The sequence below is a fragment of the Eubalaena glacialis genome, chromosome 3 (assembly GCF_028564815.1).
Source record: "Eubalaena glacialis isolate mEubGla1 chromosome 3, mEubGla1.1.hap2.+ XY, whole genome shotgun sequence".
Taxonomy (NCBI): domain Eukaryota; kingdom Metazoa; phylum Chordata; class Mammalia; order Artiodactyla; family Balaenidae; genus Eubalaena; species Eubalaena glacialis.
This window is the reverse complement of record NC_083718.1, coordinates 164839862-164866086: the sequence shown is the minus strand read 5'-3', so window position 1 is coordinate 164866086 and position 26225 is coordinate 164839862. Positions and strand designations below refer to the sequence as shown.

At 44.8% G+C, this 26225-nt stretch overlaps 1 protein-coding gene across 2 annotated transcripts; it reads right to left on the bottom strand.

Annotated features, from left to right (window-relative positions):
- Window positions 1-378: 378 nt before the first annotated feature.
- On the bottom strand, window positions 379-26225 carry GNL2 (G protein nucleolar 2). Of its 2 annotated transcripts, XM_061184476.1 has the most exons (16): window positions 26054-26225; window positions 24281-24365; window positions 23193-23287; window positions 20894-21033; window positions 18077-18261; window positions 14737-14803; window positions 13452-13610; window positions 12110-12223; window positions 8118-8246; window positions 7293-7397; window positions 6348-6506; window positions 6026-6139; window positions 2357-2817; window positions 1916-1998; window positions 1250-1335; window positions 379-567 (listed from the first exon to the last, which is right to left on the bottom strand). In XM_061184476.1, exons 1-16 carry the CDS (start codon window positions 26115-26117, stop codon window positions 436-438), a joined length of 2178 nt encoding a protein of 725 aa, XP_061040459.1. In that variant the 5' UTR covers window positions 26118-26225; the 3' UTR covers window positions 379-435. The 2 variants fall into 2 exon arrangements, with proteins under 2 accessions (XP_061040459.1, XP_061040460.1); XM_061184477.1 differs by lacking the exon at window positions 24281-24365 and having other exon boundaries at window positions 26054-26100.

Genomic DNA, 26225 nt, shown 5'->3' with positions numbered 1-26225 from the left:
GTGGCTTTTTCTTCGTATTTTAAAGTCTAGGCTCTGCACGTGACATCCCTAAAATTTTCTTTTTACAGTTCTATTCCAAAGAGCTTCTGTTCTAAATTGCTCATTGCCAGTACAAAAGAAATACCACACTCCACATTTTCTAGACCTCAGGCCTGTTTCTGTCAGGTATCTCCATACGCTTGAGGAACTCACAGGGCTAATTCAAGTGTCAGAAGTTCCAGTGGACCCCATCACTGAGATCCTTGGGGGTGAGGGGCTTATCTTTATTTTCACTGGCACTGGTGAATGGTTTCAACTGTCAAATCTCAGAACAGATGCATCCATGGCCTTCGAAATGCCAACTGGGCATGAAGAAAATGAACAGAGTTTCTAACTGCGTATTTTTGTAGAATTTAATAAACAACTTTTAAAACGTTACTGCTTATGTTTCAATTTCTAGTGTCTGTGTTTCTGCCCCTCTGAGTCACTGATCTTCTTTTTGTTCCTGTTCCTATTTTTCACGTTGTGTGTTTCATAGTAGCGTACACCGACTTTTCTGGATCGTTGCTGCCGTGCTTCTCGCCTCCGCTGTAAAAAATGGCGCACACACACAAAGAGGGAAAAAAACCAATCAAACACTGAAATTCATAAAACAGGCCCCTTTGTTTCTCTGTGTTCTATTCCTACGCTGCTCCCACAACTACTGGAAGCAGCGCCAACGAGGGAGAGTTCACCTCACAGACCCAAGTCTGCACTTCCATCGTAACTTGTGACCACTCCAAGTTACAGATTGTCATTTGGTCCAACCCTCATCCAACGCTTGAATCTTGTCTCCTGAGCTCCTGACAAGTGGTCCTCTGGTCTAAGGCTGATCACTCTGATAACAAGCTCTCCACCTCCGAAGAGGGCCCCCTCCAGCTCTGGAGGGCCCAGTTACAGAGCTGAACTTCACAGAAGGCGGTGATCTGTCTGCCTACACAGCTCTGCTCACGTGTCATTTCCCTGAGGCCACATAAACCCAGCGGACTCTTCCAAACAGTAGTCCACGTGCTTGAGGATAGTGATCGGGAATTCCTAAAACAAGACATAAACTCAAGGACCTTCAGGCAGCAGCCCACTCCTTGGTCCTGTTTCACTGACCTCAACTAGGTCACTGAGGACTGGGGTTTCTTGATTTCAAGTCTAGACCGTTAGTTTCTGAAAGAGTGAGTCTTAAGAAATGGACTTCCCCTCTCTACACCTGGGTGATGTTTCAGACCAAAGCACATACTTCCTTAGATGTAAGCGTCCTGCGAGTTTTGTTTGACTCCTCCTCTTCCCTCTGTGCCTTCCTCTTCTTTCCCTTTTTGGTAGGTGCTGGAAACGAAACACAAGCACACACAGAGGAAAGAAACAGGAATCTGTTATTCAAAATGTGTCTGAATCCTAAGGTGGGAATGAGCTTGATGTGCTGGAGGAGGAAGGCAGAGGCCGGTGGGAAGGGAGTGTGGTGAGCAGAGCAGAGTACAGCAGGACGAGGCTGGAGGCTGCCAGACCTGGGGGCGCTGAGTGGCCTTGGCGGGGTTTGCGTTTGTCTTGAAAACACACTCAATATAGGAGCTAGTAGTCCAACCACATAAAGAATAAATACATGAACCATCCTCCCCCCCAGAAAAAAATTTGTCTTTGGACCCACCCTTAGATTACAATGTTAATAATGTACTCTTTTTAGAAGAATTTTCCCAAATCACCCATTTAACCCCAAGACATGTGCAGAATAAAAAGAAGAAAAGCCAATTTGTGTGATAAACAGTAAGTGGAACCAGGGTTACCTGCCAGATATGATAAATATCTGTGTGGATGACAGTACAAGAGATACTTTGGAGATTAAACTTAGATTCCCCAACGTTCTAAAGATGCAAATCACATCTACATGATTTTAATAATTTAACTGTACCTGTATCTTCTACATCTTCTTCAACTGTTCTTCTCTGTTCTTCGGATTTTGCAAAAACCACTTTACTCAGTCCCTTGGATATTCTGAAAGGGGAAGAGTAGAGTAATGAAGCCGTCCAACATTCCCCCCGCTGCCCACGCAGGCGCTGACGCAGGGACCGTGACAAGCCCGCAGACTAACGAAACCCCGCTCCCCTTCACGTGGTTAACACCATCGGTAGAAGCAACATTGTTTTGGCGGCTCCTGGGCATATGTAAAAGACAGAACTATCAATACTAAGCTTCTCATACTTCAGGCAGTTGAATTTGAAAAATGTACAGATCACTTTTAAAAAACGGCAATACCCTCCCCTGCCCTACAAAAACACTGCTCCAATCCTCATGGCAAGTTTCTGGGAAAGGAACGAGCAAACTGCAATTCGTGAGAAGATGAGGACGCTACCTGACTGCTGAAAACTTCTTAGCTTTGGCTTTGTTTAAAAACCTCTGGTACTTAGCAATCTTTTCATCCAGGGCTTGAATAACGGCCTTGGTGTTGTTTCCCGCGTGTTCTTCCTGGAACTCTGCGTAAGACTCTTCCTCTTCGTCTCCTTGGTGTTCCTCTTCTTCCTCCTCCTCCTCCCTCTCCGCAGAAAGGCCCTCCAGCTCTTCATCAATATCGGACATCTCCAGAGGAACGAGGTCATCCCCAGAAAACTGAGGCACGACGTTGATTTTGCCAAAGTTCTGCCGGACCCGCGCCAGAATCTGCTGCATTTCTGAATCGGCGCCACCGTGACCGGGCTCCTCTTTTTCCTTCTCAATGATGGATTCCGACTCCTCACCTACGGTTTCTGTGACTTCCTCTGCTGGGTTGTTCTGGGTTGTTTCTGTGGCAACTTCCAAAGATGAGGAGGATGGAAGCTAGTCAGGCCGAAAAGGGGTGGGGTGGGGAGAGAAATGGAATCAGAAAATGAAAACTGAGTTTCTTTTTTTCTTTTTTTAATTTTATTTTATATTGGAGTAGAGTTGATTAACAATGTTGTGTTAGTTTCAGGTGTACAGCACAGTGATTCAGTTATACATACATATGTATCTATTCTTTTTCAGTTCTTTCCTCATTTAGGTTATTACAGAATATTGAGCAGAGTTCCCTGCTGAATTTCTGAACTTACACACCCTGCTCTCAAATGAGGCAGTCCTCTTCTCAGGACTAAGGGCAAGTGTCGAAAACATGCACATCTGAGTCGTATTGTTAATCTATTTTAAGTCAATGTGCATTAAACCCTGAACCCAGCATGGAAGGATCAGAGGAATACAGCTACGGTCCCAAAGGATGCGCCAACCCTAAGAGCATTTAGCCATCAAAACCAGTCAACTCTACACTGTAGACAGGGGAGGTTCCCTACACTGTTCCTGGGGACTGCAAGGAATGGGGGTTGCTGAGAAAGCACATCCCAAATGAGCACACACCTTGGGACTTCCCTGGCCGTCCAGTGGTTAAGACTCCGTGCTCCCAATGCAGTGGGCACGGGTTCAATCCCTGGTCATAGAACGAAGATCCCACACACAGCACGGCCAAAAAAAAAAAGTGTAATTCCAAATGAGCACCCACCATAACAGAAGCATGAAGGCCCAGCTGAATGCTGAGGGCGAACGCAGCGCTGGTTTAGAAAGTGTGAGGGCAGAGGAGAGGCGCTGAGGAGGCACCTCGAAGGAAGGAAGGGTGTGAGGAAAGAGGAGGGAACCTCCTCGGAGTTCAGAACGAGCCCTGAGGCGGCCAACACTCAAACGCCAGGCCTGGCCAGGCCTGTTTCGGGGAAGGGGCGGAGGGAGCGTGGGCTGGCGGCTGACGCCATTGTGCACTCACAACTGAGGCGCGCAGAACTCAAGGGATTTTCCAAAGGCAAAGGGGGCTGCGCGAAGCACTAACTGCATCAGGAATCCATGAAATTCAGGAAACTATACAAAACTCGTATGTACGTTTCCGTACATTTTTCTGGTAAGGTGGTTTTTAGCCTTCGGATTCTCAAGGGGGTTGCTGCCACCACCAAAAAGAGGAAAGGAGGAGAGTCACGGAGCGGGGGCGGGAGACGACGGACACTGACTATCTCAACTTAACGACTAGACGTGGAGGAAGAGTTAGAGCAAGGCCGCCGTTCCCGCACAGGGCCACACGGGCGCAGGGGCGGCCTCCTTGGGTCAGAGGCCTCGGCCACGTGGCCCGCCCGCGACGTCCTCCCGGAGCCACGACACACCAGGCTCGCTCCGCCTCGGGTGCGCTGCTCCCCACGCCTGCAATGCTCGCCTCTCGTGACACCTGCGGAGCTCCTGCCTCCCATCACTAGGGCCCCCCCAAAAGGCCACTTCCTCAGAGGCCGTCCCTGACCACCCCACGTACGAGGCACTGCTCTGTCTCCCAGAAAACCCCTAACACTGCTTTAGCCTCCCTCACAGCAATCAGTACTTTACATCCATATCTGTTTACTACGTGTCTCCCTGTAGGACAATAAAAGTGCGCATTTGGTACTTGACCCCCAGTTCCTGGCACAAGAGCTCCTAAAACCCTTGGAATCTCCCGGGTTAAGACAGGGGTGTCTTGCTTTTGTTATTCGTAATAAGCCCCTCTCCCCCAAAGTTATGCTAATGAGATGACTGTGGTGGGACCTAGCTTCAGACTGGGGGCTGGTCAGCGGAGAGCCCAAGCAATTGCTGAGAGGGCTGGAGATTGAGTTCAATCACCAGTGGCTGATGATTTAGTCAAACGTGCCTACGTAATGAAGGCTGAACTTACACACCTTGCCTACAAACCCTTAAGGACGGACGGGCTCTGGGGAGCTTCTGGGTTGGTGAACACAATGACGTGCTGGGAGGGTGGCCTGCCTGGAGAGGGCATGGAAACTCCACACCACCATCTACCCCATACTTTGCCCTATGCACCTCTTCCATTTGGCTGTTCCTGACTTGTATCTTTTGTAATAAACCGGTAGTCATAAGCAAACCACTTTCCTGAGTTCCGAGAGTCCTTTCAGCAAATTATCAAAGCTGGGAACCTCTGAATTTGTAGCCAGCTGGGCAGAAGTGTGGGTAGCCTAAGAACCCCATCTGCAGCTGGCATCTGAAGTTGGGGTAGTCTTGTGGGATTCAGCCCTTAACCTGTGGGGTCTGCACTAACTTTGGCAGTTACTGGACACCCAGTTGGTGTCAGAGGCTTGCATAACGGGTATGGAAAAATGAAAGCTATTTGGTATCAGAAAACACCAAATACTCCTCCACTGGCATGTGTATGCGTGCGTGTGCACGTGTGTGTGTGTACGTGCAGGAGGGCAGGGCCTTGTCGCGCAGTACTGGTTGTTTGGAGGTTTTAGTGGGGAGAAGGGAAAAGGTTGAGTAACATCAGTTTCAGATATGTTGATTTTGAAATGTTGGAGAAAATATTCAACTGGAAATTTATAGCTGACAATGGAAACTCTGGGAATGGAGCCCGGTGAGAGAAAACCAGAGAAATATGGACCCAAAAGACTGGCACGGAAGCAGAACTTAAAGCCACTTCTTCAAGAGACTTGGCTGAGCTCCGAAAAAGACCCTAGAAATAGAAAGGCAAAGTGCCAAAGTTGGAGCCCTGAGCAGTCCACTGCCGGGGGGAGGGACATGGAACAGTAGGGAAGCTTTTCAATCTAGCCCAGAGGCCCCAAACCTAAGACTTTCCCTGAGCATCCACTGTACCACTCTCCTTTCCCACCTGACCACGAGCTTCTTGAGGGCAAGGACCATGTTAATTATTCCTATGCTCCCAGTTCCTGGCACATGGTTGGGCGTAATGTCTATGAAACAAAAGAATCTTGGAAATGCCTGTCCTTCAAGCAGAAGAAAAGACACAAAAACCACAAGAGCACTCACATTTAATGAGCCCTCCTTTTTCAAGGCCCTGAAAACTGGCATTTATACTCAGGCTTCTATCATACATCTACTTCCTGGTCACCCCCCCACCAGGTCACAGCAGTGGCACCCTGGGATGGGAGACACTGCAGCTGAAAGTTCTACCCTAAAGGAAGAAGACGGTGGTCCAAAGACACACCACACCCAGGTCACTAACCATGCTTCCTGAGAGAGGGGTCCACCCTTTTCTTACCTGGGGGGCTACAGGGGGCTCTGCATTGGGCGGCTTGACAAAGAAAGGAATCCGGCCCCTCTGCCAGTCATTGAGGACCATCTTCCCCACAGTCCGCAGGTCAGGCTCTCCACCCTGAAATGTCGCAGGAAGAGGCCCAATTAAATTCAAACAACACAACCACCTCCTGGTTTGGAAGCATGGCGGCGGTCCCAGTTGGCACCATCTACCTGCCAAGTTTCGCACTTCATACTGCTCACACATGCATATAAAAAAGGTCCACACCACACACGCACACACCTGCAGCACGCCCCAGTCTGAATTCTCACAAATCCTGGCTTACCTTCAGTAACTTCCCCGTCCGCAAAGCTAGCTTCTCAAGAAAGTCCTCAGCGTTCTCCCAAGAATCAATTTTGTATGTCTTGCTGATATATTCTGGCTTTGCTCTTTCAAGTACAGCACCAATGTGGTCTTCAGGAGTCTTAATTTTTTCAACTTGAACCTAAATGTTCATAGGAAAGCTCTTGCTTACAAACTTGATTATGGAAGGAGTGAAGTTCCCAGTGTTCTCTGTAACCATATCTGAAAACAGATTTCAATGCCTCAAAGCAAGCGGGGCCTGGCAGGAGCTTGTTCTGGAGGTGGCGAGATGCAGCTGGCTGAAAGGAGTGCTATGGAAAGCCGACCACAGCCGCGGAGCCCAGAACTCAGCTCTAACCCCGGCTCACCACAAACTGACGGTGTGACTTCCGCAAGTAGTTTAAACTGGAACCCTTCGTGCTACTGACTTGCAGAAATGGTTAAAAGTCCACCCATCCCAGGACACAAAGAGAAGGGAATAGTTTAAGAAAGAAGGGGAGGAACCGCACAGGATGTATAGCCAGAAGCACTGGTTAAGGTTAAGTGGAACCATTTAAAGCTCTCGGTCGTCTTCAGAAACAAGTGAGGAAATGACCGAGTTCCAAAATGACTCAACCCATAAACCCATGAAGATGAATTATCACTAAACATAAACACGCCCTGCTTCCCTTTGGAGCCCATGTGTAAACGACAAACTCTTTTGTGGGATGACATTGACCAGATATGTCCACGGTTCCACTAACTCCTCAAACAGGCTTAAGTGGAATGGAGAGACTGCCCTGTTCAGTGTCATGTTCCTCAAGTTTGGTCAGACAGGCTGACCCCAAACTGTCTGCTGAATGAGTAAAAAGCAAAGGTATCCAGAGTTCCCCACAGAGCGCTGGCCCCAAAAGGCAAACAAAGAGCTTCTCGGGACCAAAATACTCACCACTCCTTTCAGCACAATGTCCGTCTCTGAGTCCTCAGAGGGGTAAACCACACCGGGACAGTCGATAAGGAATATCCGGCGCATCAAGGTAATATACTGCCAGACCTAAAAAGCAGAGACTTCCCCAGGTCAATCCCTGAAAGCGATTTCACAAACCTCTGATGCTCAAGAAACTAGAGAGGGCGGTAGGGGTCAGAGAGGAGCAACCTGCTGGGTAATGAAGCTCCAAAGCCCCTCCTCTCTTTGGGCTGCGCATGAGGCACTTCCACGAGGCATAAACTATCGTTTCCAAGAGCTAAGGGTCTAGAAATAATGCAGAGGCAGGATCTCCACCTAGTATTGTGCAATAATGTCCAGTAAAGCTTTTTCTGATTTTTAAAAGTACTCCTGGAAGATTAATACTGCTTGGCCCCTGTTCCTTTCAGCAGAACCATGGTGCTCCCCAAATACCCTGTGTTCCAGGGTAGGACCCCCAACCAACAGAATCTACCCTAAAATTGAGTTTTCTTTCTTAACCCAGGCACCAAATATTCTTGGGTTAGTTTTGTTTATCAAAGCAGAAGGTTGGAGTAACAATTTAAAACAGACTCAAGTGGCACATACCAAACCACGCCAAAGCCAGGCAGTGGCACACAAAGTACTCTTAGCCTTATCGAAAAGGGCAGAAACAGCTCCAGGACATTGCCAACTATTATATGGAGGCTAAACTCCCAATGGTGATCTTCATGCAAGAGAAGCAGATAGACATCTCCATGTCCTGAATTATCACCCTCCATGGAAATAAAATAAGTCAAAGTAAATAAGACCCCCTCGAGCCAGACATACCTTTGTTTCACCTGCAATGGGGGCCACATTGCAAACTTTCTTGGAGCGCAGTGTGTTTATGACAGAGCTCTTGCCAACATTTGGATAGCCGATGAACCCCACGCTGATCTGTTTCTTGTCAGTGTGCAACTGTTCAAAAAAAAAGAATACACACCACATACACGCAGAGTGAACATCCCATGGGACAAACAGGTTGTGTTACTTTGCTACCATAAAGAATACAGTACAAAACTATTGCTACGACTTGATTTAAAACCCAGACACACCCCACCTGCACAGTCTGTGTGGGCTGCATACACATACTCATTAATAAATCGGAGGTGAGTCAGCTAGCTCCTCGGTCACTCATGTGCAATTATTCTTGAATGTTTTAAGGTTAAAAGTATGTGGGTTGAGAAACAAAGGAAGAAATAGCTTGTTAGTCATCAGTTTAGAAGAACACCATCCACTGATAAAATGTCTTCAGGGAAGAGAACCTTAGCAGATGCAGCAACCGGCAATCCCAAGACCCATCCCTCCTCTTCTCTGCACAACATATTTTGCATTTTCACTGCTAAAACTAAACAACAAAAGAAAAGAAAGGCAGCTTCAAAAGCTAGATCACTGGGTGAAAGTCTCAAAGAGGCAGAGCTCAGGAAGAGTCTACAAACAGATGGGGACTTCTGACTAGAGACGGTGGACTGCACATCCCTGCCCACCTCACTCCCTCCACGAACTCCACTGGGACCACACACACCCCCATAGAGCCAAACATATAAAACCAAAGCATGCGCTGGAGATGAGACAGAACAAACTAATGTGTGATGTTAGCAGAAGACTAGCAGTTAAAAAGTAGTATCTAACTTGGCCCACTACAAAATATGAAAGCTACATGGCTACAAAGGTAGAAAAACTAAAAATGCAGCAAATATACTGCCAATGAATCACGAAAGACCTTGGGAATCAGCAGTACAGACCCTCTAAGGGTGGGACTGAAATCCAGAAGACTGACCAGTGGACCGTCTGTAGAAATAGTCACACCTCTCCTTCCCCTCCCTCGCCTGGCATGGGTGCCCAACTTCTCTACCCCAGAGCCTTAGGAGAGATAATGACTCTTTTGAAACCCTGCATGTCTGAAAATATCTTTAATTTTCAGACCTGAAAGGGACCCTAGATTTAGAGATAACAGTAATTGAAAGCAAGTGTTCCCAGAGTGATTAGTTCAAAGTCTAAATATTGAATAGTACAACCCCAGGCTCCTACTCCCACTGAGTTCCCAGAACCCTGGCAGCCAGGTCTATATACGCCCAAGCTGGAGACAGAAAGACTCCTTTCTAGGGAAATTCACAGGCCCAGGAGTAAAGACCTACAGACGGGACTTCCCTGGTGGTCCAGTGGTTGGGACACCGTGCTTCCACTGCAGGGTACACGGGCTCGATCCCTGGTCGGGGAACTAAGATCCCGCATGCCGTGCAGTGCGGCCAAAACAAAAACAAACAAAAAACCCACCCTACGGACACTGACATCTAGAGTGTCCCCCAACAAAATACTGGGTTTCTGCCCAGTCACCTACAGTGAAATCTCTCATTCAACAAGCCCACCCCCTGCATAAAGTCTCTTTAGCCTTTTTTTGGTGGCTCACTCTTAAATGAGTGGAGAACCAAGAATAACCAGACATCTGAAGTGTGACTCTAGTAGAAAAGACAGAAAAAGAGCAACTTGGAGGAAACAGTGTCAATGTAGGAAAATGTAGAGGAAAATTTCCAAATACCACTATCATTGTTCTCAGAGACAGAGAAGCCAGTGCATCCGTGAAACAAGAACAGGCTATAAAAGGGAGCAGGGCAATTCATTAAATTACAAATTCATTAAATTACAAATTAAAAGTGAGAGGCAAAATAAATCTTACGATAGAACAGCTAAATGATCAAGTCAAGGAAACTTCCCAGAAAATAGGGTAAAATGTCATAAATGTACTGAAACAAAGAAAAGATTAAGAAAATTCAAGAATTGGGAATTCCCTGGTGGTCCACTGGTTAGGACTCTGCGCTTCCACTGCAGGGGGCATGGGTTCCATCCCTGATAAGGGAACTAAGATCCCACAAGCCGCGAGGCGAGGCCAGAAAAAAAAGAATGAAAATTCAAGAATTAAACCAGGAGATAAAACCAAATTCCTGAACAAGAACAGAGATGAATGGGGGGCATGGCGTGGGGTGGTTTCCAAAAAACAGTATAGGACAAATAACAGACTAAAAGTCCCATCCATGCCTAGCTCACTGAACAATAAAAGACCCACCTTAAAGCACATCATTGGGACATTGTAAAACAGGAATTTTTTTCAAAAAAGATCTCAGCCACAAAGGATTAGGAGTCAGAACGGTCTCAGATTTCTCAATGGCAACATCGGAAACCAGAAAACAATGCAATGTGGTGCCTTCAACATTCTAAGAAGAAACGGTGTGAGGGTAGTATGAAGAAATTTACAGAATGCAAGGTCTCAAAAAAATGTTCCTTCTAAGCACTCCTTTTCAGAAGGCTTTTGGAAAACATGTTCCATCAAAAGGAAGGAGTAGGACTTCCTTGGTGGTGCAGTGGTTAAGAATCCGCCTGCCAATGCAGGGACACAGGTTTGAGCCCTGGTCGGGGAAGATCCCACATGCCGCGGAGCAACTAAGCCCGTGTGCCACAACTACTGAGCCTGTGCTCTAGAGCCCGAGAGCCACAACTACTGAGCCTGCGTGCCACAACTACTGAAGCCCATGGGCCTAGAGCCCGTGCTCCACAACAAGAGAAGCCACCACAAGGAGAAGCCCGCGCACCGCAACGAAGAGTAGCCCCAGCTCGCCACAACTAGAGAAAGCACAGCAACGAAGACCCAACACAGCCAAAAATAAATAAATAAATAAATTAAAAAAAAAAAAAAAAAAAGGAAGGAATAAACCAAGAAAGAAAAGGGATCCAGTGAACAAGGACAACACAGGGAACAGCCACGGGAATCCTGCATTCAGATGACGGGGAAAGGAAGTCCCAGGAAGACCCAGCAGCAGCCCGGGGAGCAGCCGGTCCACCTGGAAGGGAGGCGCCAGACACTCTGAAAGTTCCCACGCTACCAGAGGATTTGGTGATATGTCAGTGACAAATAAAACGGAGCTAATTAACACCAGATAAAACAGAAGGTCCTATTAGAAAGGAATTACAATCATAGCAGCGTGGATCAGCAAGGACTGACACTTCAGTCACAATAACCTAAACACTAAATGAGTAATAGTTTAGCCAAATGTCGTACAAGGACAGAGGGAGTGGAGAGGGAGGACGGGGGTGAGAAACCTAACCCTCATTTTCCATAGTAGGAACTTAACAAATACGTAAAACTGAGGGGGGTGTGAGATGAAGAAATAGATTCATAAGCATATATAAAAAATATGGAAAAAATACCAGAAGTAACAGCTATGAGTTGGACGAGCTCCTTCTGGGAAGTGGGGAAGGGTGGGACAGAGGACAGGTGTCCTTTGTTAGAAGCCAGGTAAGATTAAATGAACACACAAATACAAAGTTGCAGGTACAGAACATGAAGCTTCGAGAACGTGTGCTTTCAGGGCCTCCCTGAGGAACCAGCACCTGACCAGGGATCCGAGGCTGGAGTTCGGCAGGGTGCCTCCCAGGCAGAGGGAAGAGAAATGCACAGCCCGGGAGCCCAGAGTGGGGATACAGTGTGGGGAGGGGGCCCGTCGTCATCACCGAGCAGAGGGTGGACCATCCGGTGCCAGGGACACGGCAGAAAGGGAAGCGACGTTTGTCAGGGATGGGGGTACAGGCTGAGCTAGAGAGTATTTCAGAATCCCTTGTAATCCTGAGGCTCTGTGAGTGTTCACATCTCCAGAACACACTGTCCTCACTACCAAGAAGATGTGGAAGGTGAGGCTGGTAACTCTCTGACACACCCTGGGAAGAGAAATTCTCACACAAACCCACAGCTGTCCAACTCCAGAGGGGGACAGGTCAGGTCGCAATACCTTTCCAAACTGCCGCAGAAGCTGAATAAATGCTCCTTTGCCAAAGGGGTTAGTAAGACTTGCGTGGAAAGCAAGTGTCGGGTAATCTTGGGAGAGGATGGCAACCCATCGTTTCTAAAGAGAGAAAAGAAAAGAAGCTGGTAAACTGTGAGCTGTTTATTTACAACATAGGAAGAACCAGAGCTTGAATAACAGGATGGTACTTCAAATACACAGTTGTCTAAGGAAAATGTTAGCTGTAATTCTTTGAAATATTTTTTTCAAGTATGACAGTTGATGCTTCTTTGTCTTTTTTTTTTTTTAATTTATTTATTTTTGGCCGCGTTGGGTCTTCGTTGCTGCGCACAGGCTTTCTCTAGTTGTGGTGAGCGGGGGCTACTCTTCGTTGCGGTGCGCGGGCTTCTCATCACGGTGGCTTCTCTTGTCACGGAGCACGGGCTCTAGGCCCATGGGCTTCAGTAGTTGTGGCAATGCGGACTCAGTAGTTGTGGCACGCGGGCGTAGCTGCTCCGTGGCACGTGGGATCTTCCCGGACTAGGGCTCGAACCTGTGTCCCCTACATCGGCAGGCAGATTCTTGACCACTGCGCCACCAGGGAAGCCTGTCTTTTGTCTTATAAACACAAAACAATATTCCAAAAATGCCTTCATTGCTACTAAATGCAACTAATGTTAACATAATGTGAAACAGACCTGGGGCCTCGGCAGCCGCCCCTTCCGAAGGGCGCACACCGTTCATCCTATGGGCACTGCAGCTGTCCCACTGCCAACCATCAAGGGTCAAAGGTAACTGCCCAGGACTTCCCTGGTGGTGCAGTGGGTAAGAATCCGCCTGCCAATGCAGGGGACATGGGTTTGAGCCCTGGTCCGGGAAGATCCCACATGCCGCGGAGCCACTAAGCCCATGCGCCACAACTACTGAGCCTGCGAGCCACAACTACTGAGCCCACATGCCACAACTACTGAAGCCCGCGCGCCTAGAGCCCATGCTCTGCGACGAGAGAAGCCACCGTGATGAGAAGCATGCGCACCACAACGAAGAGCAGCCCCCGCTAGCTGCAACTAGAGAAAGCCTGCGCACAGCAACGAAGACCCAACGCAGCCAGAAATAAATGAATAAATAAAAAAAATTTTTAAAAAAGGTAACTGCCCATCATCAGTGAAGCCCATTTTAGTTTTGTTTTCGATGAGAACACTTGAATGACTACACCCTCAATAGTGCAACACCTTAACTGCTGCCCCAAATCCTAGAGACCACGACACTGACTTAATCGTGGGTAACCCAGAGCCTGCACAAGCCGTGTGGCCTTGGTCATCTGTTTTGCATTAGCAACTGTACTTACCGTTGCCCAGGTTGGAACAAGGTCACATTTGTTAAGAACAAAAATGAGGTGTTTCCAGGGTTTCTCCTTTTTCAAGTAAGTCTCAATGTGAGGGGAACGGGTACCCATTGGATCTCTAGCATCAAGAACTTGAACTACAACATCTGATGAATCTATCACCTGCAAATTCAAAGAGGCAAAAGTGACTTGCTACAGGAGTACAAGGGCAAAATGAAAGAGAGAAGACATTTAAGGGAACCTGGGAAAAATAAAGCAACAATAGAGATAACCTCTCAACAGTCTTATGAGGAGAGCAGGTGGTAGCCAATCTCAAAGCCCAGGGATCAGTACTCAAAAAATTGTTTTCATCCTGTGGGTATCTGAAACTTGTTGAATTCCAAATAGAACTAGCTTGGATGAAACCAGTCTATTTCACGACTGCTATGCATCAGTGAGCAGAACCATTTACTTCTTCTTTTTTAAAAAAATATTTTATTTATTTATTTGGTTGCACTGGGTCTTAGCTGCGGCTCGAGGGCTCCATAGTTGCAGCAGGCTCCTTAGTTGTGGCATGCGAACTCTTAGCTGCTGCATGCATGTGGGATCTAGTTTCCTGACCAGGGATCGAACCCAGGCCCCCTGCACTGGGAGTGCAGAGTCCTATCCACTGCGCCACCAGGGTAGTCCCTCATTTACTTCTTAGACCTCTAAGTTTCCATGTTATAGGTTTTGAGTATTTTACAAAAAAACTAAAAAATTTTGTTTGCTTTCATGGTACTAGTTTCCTATCATGTTACTATTTGATTATGTGACTATGCTTGAAAGTCTTCGTTACCGAGAACATTACTCGAGTGTGGACCTAAAACTCAGCCGGCTGAAGAGAACTAGACCAGGACTCAGGAGACACAAAGCCTCTTGCACTAACTACCTGGGTAAGCTGGGGAAGGTATTCAAGCTTTCTAGACTTGAATTCTCATCTGTAAAATGAGAGGGCTGGACCAAGTAACTCAAAAATTCTCATGCAGCTCTAACCATGTATAATGAATCTCAACAGGAATATCATTTTAGCAGGTAATCCAAAGAACTATAAACAGAGAATATGTGAATCTATGCAATGTGGTTGTTACTATTATATGAGTAATAAAAAAATGCAGTTATCTAGAACAATGGCAGTATGTGCACGGCCATATCCATCCTGGAGGTGGAATTTGTATTGACAGAGCTTCAATAGATCCAAGTCAGTTTTCTCATATAAGATCATGAAAGCCAAAGGAACCACTCAGAGAGACAGAATTTAAAGTCTTACCTTGTAGAGTTCACCCCATATTCTTTTAGACTGTCCCTTTTTATATATCTCTTCTTGGGCTTCATTTCTAAATAAGAAAAGACCCAAAGTGAGCAAATGAAGCACTATAAAGATGAAAAGGATGTTTTAGGGAAAAAACCATGTGCCAAGGGAAAGCGGTATCAAAACTAGCATCAACATCACTAATCATTACAGAAATGCAAATCAAAACTACAATGAGGTATGACTCCGGTCAGAATGGCCATCATCAAAAACTCTATAAACAATAAATGCTGGAGAGGGTGTGGAGAAAAGAGAAGCCTCCTACACCGTTGGTGGGAATGTAGATTGGTACAGCCACTATGGAGAACAGTATGGAGGTCCCTTAAAACACTAAAAACAGAGCTACCATATGACCCAGCAATCCCACTCCTAGGCATATATCCAGAGAAAACCATAATTCGAAAGGATGCACGCACCCCGATGTTCATTGCAGCACTATTTACAATAGCCAGGACGTGGAAGCAACCTAAACGTTCATCGACAGAGGAATGGATAAAGAAGATGTGGTACACACATAGAATGGAATATTACTCAGCCATAAAAAGGAATGAAATAGTGCCATTTGCAGAGACGTGGATGGACCTAGAGATTGTCATACAGACTGAAGTAAGTCAGAAAGAGAAAGACAAATATCGTATAATATCGTTTATATGTGGAATCTAGAAAAATGGTACAGACGAACTTATTTGCAAAGTGGAAACAGAGTCACAGATGTAGAAAACAAACCTGTGGTTACCAAGGGGGGAAGGGGGGGTAGGATGAATTGGGAGATTGCGACTGACATATATACACTACTATGTATAAAATAGATAACTAATGAGAACCTACTGTACAGCACAGGGAACTCTACTCAATGCTCTGTGGTGACCTAAATGAGATGGAAATCTAAAAGAGTAGATATATGTATATGTATAACTGATTCACTTTGTTGTACAGCAGAAACTAATACAACATTGTAAAGCAACTATACTCCAATAAAAATTAAAACAAAACAAAGAAAAACAACTAGCTGTAGACGGACCAAAATTAGACTTAATTTAAAAAATGACTATATCCAAATGCCCATCGACAGATGAATAAAAATAAATGTCGCGTATACATAATGGAATACTGTTCAGCAATACAAACAAATAAAGTACTGATACACGATACAACATGGATGACCTTGAAAACATTATGCTAATGAAATAAGCCAGATACAAAAGGACAAATACTGTACAAGTGCACTTACATGAAGTACTATTTAAGAGAGAAGTCAAACTCATAAGAGACAGAGAACAGAATGGTGGTTGCCAGGGGCTGAGGAGAGGGGGGAATGGGGAATCAGTGCTGGATGGGTACAGAGTTTCAGTTTGGAATGATGTGAAAAAATTCTAGAGGTGGATAGTGGTAATGGTTGCATAGCCATGTGAATGTACTTAATGCCACTAAATTGGATGCTTAAAAATGATTAAAATGGGACTTCCCTGGTGGCACAGTGGTTAACAATCCGCCTGCCAATGCAGGGGACACGGGTTCGAGTCCTGGTCCAGGAAGATCCCACATGCCACAGAGCAACTAAGCCCGTGAGCCACAATGACTGAGCCTGCGCTCTAGAGCCTGCAGGCCACAACTACTGAGCCCGTGTGCCACAACTACTGAAGCCCACACACCTAGAGCCCGTGCTCTGCAACAAGAGAAGCCACTGCAATGAGAAGCTCAAGCACTGCAATGAAGAGTAGCCCCTGGTCGCCACAACTAAAGAAAGCCTGCGCGCAGCAACGAAGACTCGACACAGCCAAAAATAAATAAATAATTTTAAAAAAAGATCACAATGGTAAGTTTTGTTATGTATATTTTACCACAATAAATTTAATTAAAAAAACAAAAGCAACTATAATTAGGCAGTCTGTCACAGAGAATTATGAAAAGGATTCTGAACCATAATCCACACTCCACAGCTCCCACGTAGAGTGAAACTTTCCTGATAAGGTTGAGAATCTGCTTATTTACTAGCCTCAAAGACATTTACCCAACATCCCTGGAACAAAAATAGTTTTGTTTCTCCCCCACTACCGACTGTACCCTTTGGAGGTGGAAAAAATTCAAATCAGCGACGCATACAAAGTCCAAATAGTTCTAAGAATAAATGAACTCGCTGCCTCTTTTTGCTTGGCCTCGAGCGGCTTGACTTTACCTCTAGGAGGCCCAGGGCTAGCGATGGACTGAGGACAGCACCAAGGTAGTGGCACTGCAAGCAGGGAACAGCACCTCTCCGCTAGGGCACCTCAGGAACACATGAGGGAGAACCAGGAGAACTAAACTGGTAAACCCTTTCTGGAGGGTAATACGGCAGCCGCCTATCAAAAAACTGCATATTCTTCGACGTCATTTCCCCTAAGAATTTATCCTTGGGGAACAATGAAGGATGAGAAAGAATTAGTCACATTGATGTTTTACCCTAGAGTTGTTTACCATAGGGGAAAACTTTGAACAGCATAAATGTCTAACCATGGGACTGGCCACAACAAAAACCTACTCTGACATGAAACATTATATTGCTGTTGACTAAGAACTGACATGGAAATATATACTTAATAATTTAGAAAAATATATTAAAATAAAAGCAAGTTAAAATACAGTCTTAAAGTACTATACTTATAAATGAAAACATCCAGAATAATGTATATATATACATATATATCCTTAACTGATCCTTGACCTTCTTTTGGGTATGAACCCCTATGAAAGTATGATGAAAGTTTTGGGTATGAACCCCTATGAAAGTATGATGAAAGTTTTGGGTCCTTCTTCTCCTCCCCTTCTCTAAAAACAACAAAACTCACTTCTTTTATGCATGTACATAAATTTTCCATATTATCTTCAGAGGGTCACAGAAACCTCAAAGGATATCAATGAACTCCCCCCACCCCCAGTGGTCCAGAGTAAACCCTGATATTCACCAAAATATTAACAACGCTTAACATAAGTAGTGGAATTATGAGTGCTTATTTTCTTTTTGTTGTAGTTCCAATTTAACTATATTTTAAAAATTTGTCTATGATAGAATATACTGTTATTATTACGAAGAAAGTGTTATTTATTTTTATTTGGGGGGGAATTAAGAAACCAATAGTAAACAAGCCACCTTAAATTATCTTCAGTCTGGCCCCAACCAGTTTCACTAATTTTTCTAGTCTAAGGGAAGATCTCCATCTATGAGATAAATCACCGAGCTTCTGTCAGGTAAATAATTGTAAAGAAGATGTCTATTGCAGAAGAGCAAATGAGGAGATGTGCATGAACTTTAAAACTGTACCTCACACCAGTGTCTTCAGCTACCAAGTCACGATCCTTCCCCTGGTCATAGCTCTCAGTGGACATTTCCGCATTTTCTATAAGTGACTGCATATCACTTGCAAATAAATTTGGTCGCTTCCTCTGTGCTTTAGGGCCAAATGTAGTTTCAAAGCTTTCAGTATCAAGGATGTGCACCTTTGAGTTCTTAAGAGAAAGGAGAATTATAGGTAACACTAAGCAAAGCACTGAGAAAAAGCAAAAAGTTCAAAACCTATCTGGGAAAGGCTTTCTGCTTTCATTTTTGCAAAGCTCAACTCATACCAAAATCTACAACATGGATGCAGCCTGACTTCAAAACAGAAATCCTTATTTAAATAGCAAACGCACTTGTTCCCCTCTTCTGAAAGCTCTGTAAGCTTTCCTGGAGAAATACAAAATACAAATAGTCAAAGCAAATATGAATAGCTGTGTGTAAGACTTGCCAAAAACTCTGCTTTATTTCATTTATCATAAACTTTAGTCAAATGTAATTATGGCTACAATGCTGAAAATTAACTTTTTTCTGACCTTTGTTTTTTTTTTTAGCTTTCAAACAAGTGCATAAAATTCGCCAAACTCACAGATTTTTGTCAAGGACGATCATGCTCAAATCCGTGTTTTTTTTTTTAAACCAACTGTAAATGCCAACTTTTTCTTGGAAGTTAATTTCTTTCATGGCTAAAAGGAATTGCTTGTTTTGTAAGATGCATTTTAGTTTCAGATAACATTTTCCCTAATTTAGGTAACGTTTTTATTAAATGCACATGCAAAGTCTTCAGATGAAAAACATCTAGCAAAAGTCCAAAATAAGAGTTTAGATGTGATAAAAGGAACCTGATCCTAACTAGAACTTGATGTGCCTGTAAAGGAGTTATGGGCAGAGGAATTTTTGAAGCAGGATGAAAGTCAAACTCTGAGTTAGGATCTATCACGTAACAGTATGCTAACAGCCGGCAGAGAATATCCTCAAAAAAAACAAACACCCTCTGCCCCCCAGTACAGGCTCCTCTGTAAGCACCAGCTACGAAACGCGGAAGAGAGAACAACCCAGTGGCTTCTGAACTTGACAGACACCTCTCCAACTCCTAAAGATCCTTAAGCTATTATCAGAGTCTCTAACCCATCTCTCAGTTTAGTTTTACTCACTACGCTCCAACAAGGGAACATCCCCGAACAGAACAGTCACGTTTTACATGAGAACTAGGTTCTAATGTCACTGGGAAAATTATGATCAAAATGATCCTTGAAAATCTCTCAGCCTATAACGTACACTATACCTGGATCTATGTCTATAAACCTGTACCTTAGTAAGTACAAGGTAGTAATATGTCTATACACTAAAATACAGAGACAATATAAGCTACAGTATTTCCACTGTAGTACTGCTACAGAAACATAGTAATTGTAATGCACATACAGGTGAATGTGCCAAAGTTAAAAGCGTATCTGATTTGACTCCACCGTGCAGCAAATCTCAGAATCAGATTTCATAACGAGTAGTAGATATTGCACTAACAATAAAACAGGTAAGGTTTTTCAAGGCCAGAGCAGAAAACTCATCAGTTACTCTGAGTACCTGTCTGCACCAAAATACAAACTGCTGCAGCTGTGGGCCCTTCATTCTATGTATCAGACATTTAAGCACTGAATTTTAGAAGCACTGAATTTTAGAAGCACTGAACAACTGCCATGGGCAACAAAGCAATAAAGCCGTAATAGAACTTCTCTGCTCTTCTCATAAACAGGATTCAATAGTTTGTTAAAAGATGGCTTTAGGGAGGACAGAGAGAACAAAGGAAATGAGCAACTTGTCTGTGGTGCATGAATTCCACTCACGTGTTTCCCTGAAAGAAAACAGTCACTCCACTAATAGGTGCCATTCTTCTAGTCTGTCATAAAACAAAGCATAATTGACAAAACCTGAGGCAATCACCAGGCCTTGGGTTTTACTTTGTTCTGCAAGTAAACACTTTTCTTTGAACTGTTTAATCCATGTATGCATGTCAGTGTTTTCTTCCCCTCCTCATGCTGGAACCGAAGCTCTGTGCTGTACTTATGTACATTTTTGGGAATTACTATTCAAAGCAAGTAAAAATGTGCAGGCAGGCATTAGGCCATTTCTTTGGTTCCGTGTGAAACTAATTCCACTCAAGCCAGATTCAGTCTTTACTGCACTTCTAACTTCAATGATTAACAACCAATCTGACTGGCACCCTTTCCTTCAGCTGAAAAGACTCTCTGAGGAACGCTCAGAAGCTGAAACTGCTCAACACCAAAGGTCTCTCTCCCACCAACCCAATCCTAATTCTCTGTTTCCCCAAAGTTTGATGGAACTACCACTCAAACAAGTTCGCTTACCAAAAACATTTAAAAAGAGTATTGATAATAGCCATGATCTATTCAGGTCTAAGTAAGTGGCGGCCTAAGTGCTCGCCATGTGCCAAGAGCCTTAATGGATGTTTCATCTGCATCCAGTCACCCGAGGAGGGGGTCACCTTGACTTATCAGTCGCAGAAGAGAAAGCTCGCAGAGAACCCTAACTAAGGCTGCAGGAAGGGACAAAGCAAAGATTAAAATTCAGGCCTGACTCCCAAGCCTGTGCTTTGGTCCACTATGCCACTGAACTTCTCCGACAGAATTCCGTTCACGCTAAAGGTGAGACCCCTAACAAAGGTGAAAGGAGAAGTCTCAGAAAGCTTATCAGTACTGCCTCAGGCACTATTCTCTATGGAAAAACAAGAGGAAAGTATGGTAGAGAGGGATCTGAGTGGTTTGCCGGGGACATCCTCCATCTTACATGAGGCCGGATTCGATCATGGAGAAGAGACATGGGTAACTTGCTTTGCTTCATGACAACTTTGTACGGATCCTTCAAGATTATGTCCATTTCCTCTTGAAATTTTTGTAGCGATGACTGCTTAATCACACGTGTATTTCCTGTTTTACAAAAGAATGTTGCTGTTTAATAAATAGCTCCTTACAACTTCCGCCTCCATCTTCCCAGGGACACAGTGAAAGGTAAGATTTTATTTTTTTTATTTTTGTTTTTTAATTTTTTTAACATCTTTATTGGAGTATAATTGCTTTACAATGGTGTGTTAGTTTCTGCTTTATAACAAAGTGAATCAGTTATACATATACATATGTTCCCATATCTCTTCCCTCTTGCGTCTCCCTCCCTCCCACCCCTCTAGGTGGTCACAAAGCACCGAGCTCATCTCCCTGTGCTATAAAGGTTAGATTTTAAATTGCCCTCACTCACCCAAACACCTGACACATCCATCCCACGTAGCCATTTTCAAACTTAAAAGAAGGAAAAAACCAGAAACCAAAAAACAAAGAAACTGCCTCTCCTGCACTCATACACTAAGAACTAATCCACCAACCCAGACACACAAAGGGTTTCAATAGTTTTCCAAGTCCAATTTCCTGACTGGATGAAACTGAAAAATAAACATCACTGAATGGAACTGAGATTTGACAAATGTCCTACTTCCTGCTAGATCTGGCAAAGAAATTTGGAGCCAATCACAGCTGATCAGTTAGCATACTCAGAGAATCCCGAAGCACAGCACCTAAGAGTCATAGCTCTGGTTTTTAGGGTTATAAGGGTTTGAAGGCACTATTAATCAACAAAGCCCTGCAAGGGAACAAAATGAAACTATATATAACACTGCTTGGAGAACACCTTGGAAGTGAGAGATTGTATTCACTGAACAGCGCATTGCAGCACAAATGCCAAACTCAAGGTGAAGACGACCATGCTGGCGGGGATGATGACAATGACAGCGGTTAAAGCTTCTATTGTACTACTTGCCAGACACTATTCTAGGCACTTCACATAGGAGTATTTATGCATTTAATTACCACAACAGTCCTACGAAATAGGTGCTGTTTTTATCTTCATTTTACAGATGGAGAAATTGATGAGCAAACTTAAGAACCTGACCATGGTCCCAGAAATGGCAGAACTAGGCCTCAAAACCAGGAGGTGTGGATCTAGTGTCACCGGACCTTGCCACCATGCTAAAGGCCTCTTGAAGGAGTTCTCTCGGACACTTTTCTGTGCTGCGGTTTCCTAGGGGGTACCAATCCCACCAAGAGACGTATGAGATGTGCAAAGGTAGTTGCCATCTGACCCCCAGAACAGAGGCCAAACAGCAGGCAAAGAATGCGGTCTGACCATCTGATGTGCCCACACAGCTGGCAGTGGCTGAGGGAAAGGCTGAAAGCCCCGACAGAGATGAAGGTGGAGTTTCCAAAGGAAGAAATCCTGCTTCCCCAAGGCCTCTGGAGATACGCTATTCATTCCTGGGAAGGACCAACGAGAGGTCCTTTCATTGTCACTCAGTCCAAACACAACCCCACTAAGAAAAAGTGTTTCAGAGGAACTTTAGGCTAAAGGCACAAACACACCTGCAAGGCACCTCTCAAAGTCACCTCTCCAGGTGACTGGAAATTAGGAGAGGAGCGTTCTAATGAATGCTAGTCATTAAGGATGATCTCATCTGTCTAAGAGGTTCGCTCACGGTGAACGATGGGCTCTTTTCAAAAAGAAGTCATTTATGGAAGCCACCGCCACGACTTTTCTCTGCACTTTTCTCACGGTGGGGACTTCTTACCTCGTCCCTTTCTCATACTGTCCTTGGCAGTTCCCCTCACCCCAGACACCTGCCTTTTATTTTTTTTATTTTTTTAAATTTATTTATTTATTTTTGGCTGCATTGGGTCTTTGTTGCTGCGCGCGGGCTTTCTCTAGTTGCAGCGAGCGGGGGCTACTCTTCCCTACAGTGTGCCAGCTTCTCATTGCGGTGGCTTCTCTTGTTGCGGAGCACAGGCTCTAGGGCGCATGGGCTTCAGTAGTTGTGGCATGAGGGCTTCAGTAGTTGTGGCACACGAGCTTAGTTGCTCCGCGGCATGTGGGGTCTTCCCGGACCAGGAATCGAACCCGTGTCCCCTGCATTGGCAAGCGGATTCTTAGCCACTGTGCCACCAGGGAAGCCCCCAGATACCTGCCTTTTAGATACCTGAACATTCTACCCTTTTCCATACAGCGCACATTTTCTACGGTAAAAGTAGCAGAGGACAACACTCACCAAACCACTTAATGTTCGGCTCCACTCTCGCCACTGTGCCAGAAGCCACCGTTGACTGATACTGCAGAGGCTTAATCACTTTACCACGGCTGTTCCTGAATTGAGGAAATAACAGATTTGGGTTGAAAACAGAAGAAAGGCTACAGCAAAGCTGGGTTTACAGAATACGCTTTCCATCAAAAGGACCTCTTTTTTTCTTTTTCTCCTTCCAGTTTTAAGTGATCATGAAATACAGATTTTGGTAAACAAAAAGTACTTCTACATTCAAAACAGATTGCCCCAAAGCCACTTAACCTTTTGCAACAGAGCACGTAATGATTTTTGCTCGATGAATAACAACTAATGACCATGTTTAAAAATCTGTTTACTGTTTGTTTGCTTTAAAAAAGAAAACCGCATACTTGAGTCTTTTTTGGATAATTATTTGAAGGCTGGTTTAAATGAATTTTAAGTAGAGGGTGATTTATGCTGGAACTCGAAATTCTAAAACAAACTGCAGAGTAGGTGACTAAGGCAGATTAAGTTCATTGACATTTGTGTTTTAGACACATCTTTTAGAATGGGTGAAGAATCCAATTACCAAACAAATTGAATAAGACCAAACAAATTGAATAAGACAAAATAAGACCAGGTCGCAAAATGCCACATTCAGCAAGCCCCTGTGGTAGAGGCTGCCTCAGTAGAACTGAGTTGTGATGAGTTTCCAGGTGCCACAATGTTGTGATCTAAAGTTTGTCATTAAAAAAACAAGTTTTCTGGCCGCTTTCATGACACCATCCTACGTGCTTTGTTAAAGAAAAGCAGATTTCTATCTGACAGATATGTACCTTGAGATTTAACATGCCATTTGTGGAGGCCGAGGCTGTGAGGAACAAGGCTGTTGTAGAGTACAGTGACACAATCACTATTTCAACCCCTACTACGCATGTCTTTAACCCAAAATTCAGTTTATCATATAAAACGGTATTTGAAAATACACTACTCCTATCTGGGGAAAGTGGGGGTGGGAATATCAAAGGCTTAACAGGTGTCAGCTACAAGTCAAGGGCAGGAAGGGAAGAGGAGAGGACACCAGCGCCCACGCTCACCTGCGCTCCTTCTGCCTGTACATATTCAGGCGTCGGATTGTGGCCCGGTCCCTCATGTTTTGGCCTCCTGCTCCCTGAACTCGATCTAGGAAACACAGAAGTGGACTGCACACTGTTTGATAGCCAACAAGTCTAAGTATAGCCATTGCTTCAAACACACCAACTAGTTCACTCAAAGCAGGCAAGCTGCCACCTCACCGCAAAATCTCCACTTTCTCCACGTGTTGCTCCAACAAAATCATTCCTGGAAGCTACATGGTATGACAAAGTTGACCTAATCTGGAACCCTCCGTAGGACTGTGTTTGAAAATGATAGTAGGTAATATTTCTGAGCACTAATTATGGCACTGTGCTATCCACATTACAGGCGATGATCATCTCATGTAATCCATACAACAATCCTACCAAGAGGGCTGCATTATTCCCATTCTGCAGGTTAAGACACTGAGGCACAGTGGGCAAGCATCTTGTACAAAGATTTTTTGTACAAGAGCCAGAATTTGAACAAAAGCATCAGATCACCATCTGTGCTCTTAACCACTAAGACACCTACCTCTGGGTCTCAGTTTAACAAATACTGAGTGCCTGCTACAGGCAAAGCATCACGAAGACTACGATTCTGGCACATAAGTGTTCCTAATGTACCAGTTTCTTAATTTCCTAAGGTTTGATCTTAGTTTTATCAACAGCAAAATAGGTAGTAATTCTTGCCTTACATCTCAGAGAGAAAGAGAAGGACAAATTAGCATAGTAATATCGGCTTAGCTTCTCATTTGGGGATGCCTTTAAGTCATCTGTCTTGAAGTCATGCAATAGAAAACAGGCAGAAATCACAGGACTGGTGGCTCTACTGCTCACTACGTGTGCCAGCTGTGACAAGCCACTTCCCCTATTTTGGCTCAGTCTCTTCACCTATAACATCATGATCTCTAAGGGCCTCTTCAGGTCTAACACTGTCAGATCCCAGTCTACACAAACTGAATAATTTATCAGCGGTCCAGGTAAAACATTCAACATTAATTAAAATCAAAAACTTTAGGCCATATTTTAATATGTTTTATTACCTAAACCCAAATGGAAGGGACTCCCCCAAAGGCTATCTTGTTCATTCTGTGGTGGAACCTCAACAAAACTCAACATCCTTTGTTTTTGAAGTATGAAAGTTTGTTTTTATAAGTATGAAACGATCATACTTATCTGTAGCATTTTCTATGCACTTTACCGGATGGGATGACTCCAAGAGCCAAATCTACTAGCCCTTTCCCATTTAAATGGTCAAAGCTAAGGTGGTAGGCAAGTGTGGCCAAGTGTAAAGGGCCAGCTGGGTCAGCCTACATCACTTTTAGTCTGACTTTATCTAATTTATACTACTTCTAGTAATTCCTTGAGCTGGAGAGCTGGACTCATACAAGACTGAACTATTTTGGGGGAGGGGCTTCAACACCTGACACACACAGGGACCCAAGAAGAGGTCAAATTTAAGTGTCCCTTCCAACTCAGAGCTTCCCAGTCTCTGCACCTCACAGTTGGAGATGCCCCAAGGCTGCCAGGCCTGAGTGTTCACTTTCCCGGCTTTAGACCTGGTGCCTGGCATCTAGTCTTGACAGGCGTCCAAGACTCAGCCCTCCTCAGGGCCTATGAACAAGTAATCATCTTCTCCCTTCTCATCCCCAAAGGCCACTCTGCTTGAGGTCACTCCAAGCAAGGCCACCCGGTGTCCCTCCCTCCAAGCTTCCTCCAAGCCCCACCCTCCGCGAGCCCCGCCGCCCGTACCGGGATTTGTGCTGGCTTTAGAGGGGTTGATGGTGCTCCGTCCTTTGTACTTGGGCTTCACCATCTTGCCGACGGGACGGGGACCGGAGCGTTGGGTCCGGCCTACGTGGGGTAAAAGATCTCACAACTTCCCAAGCCGGGCTGAAACAACCCGCCCGAACCACGCTGGACC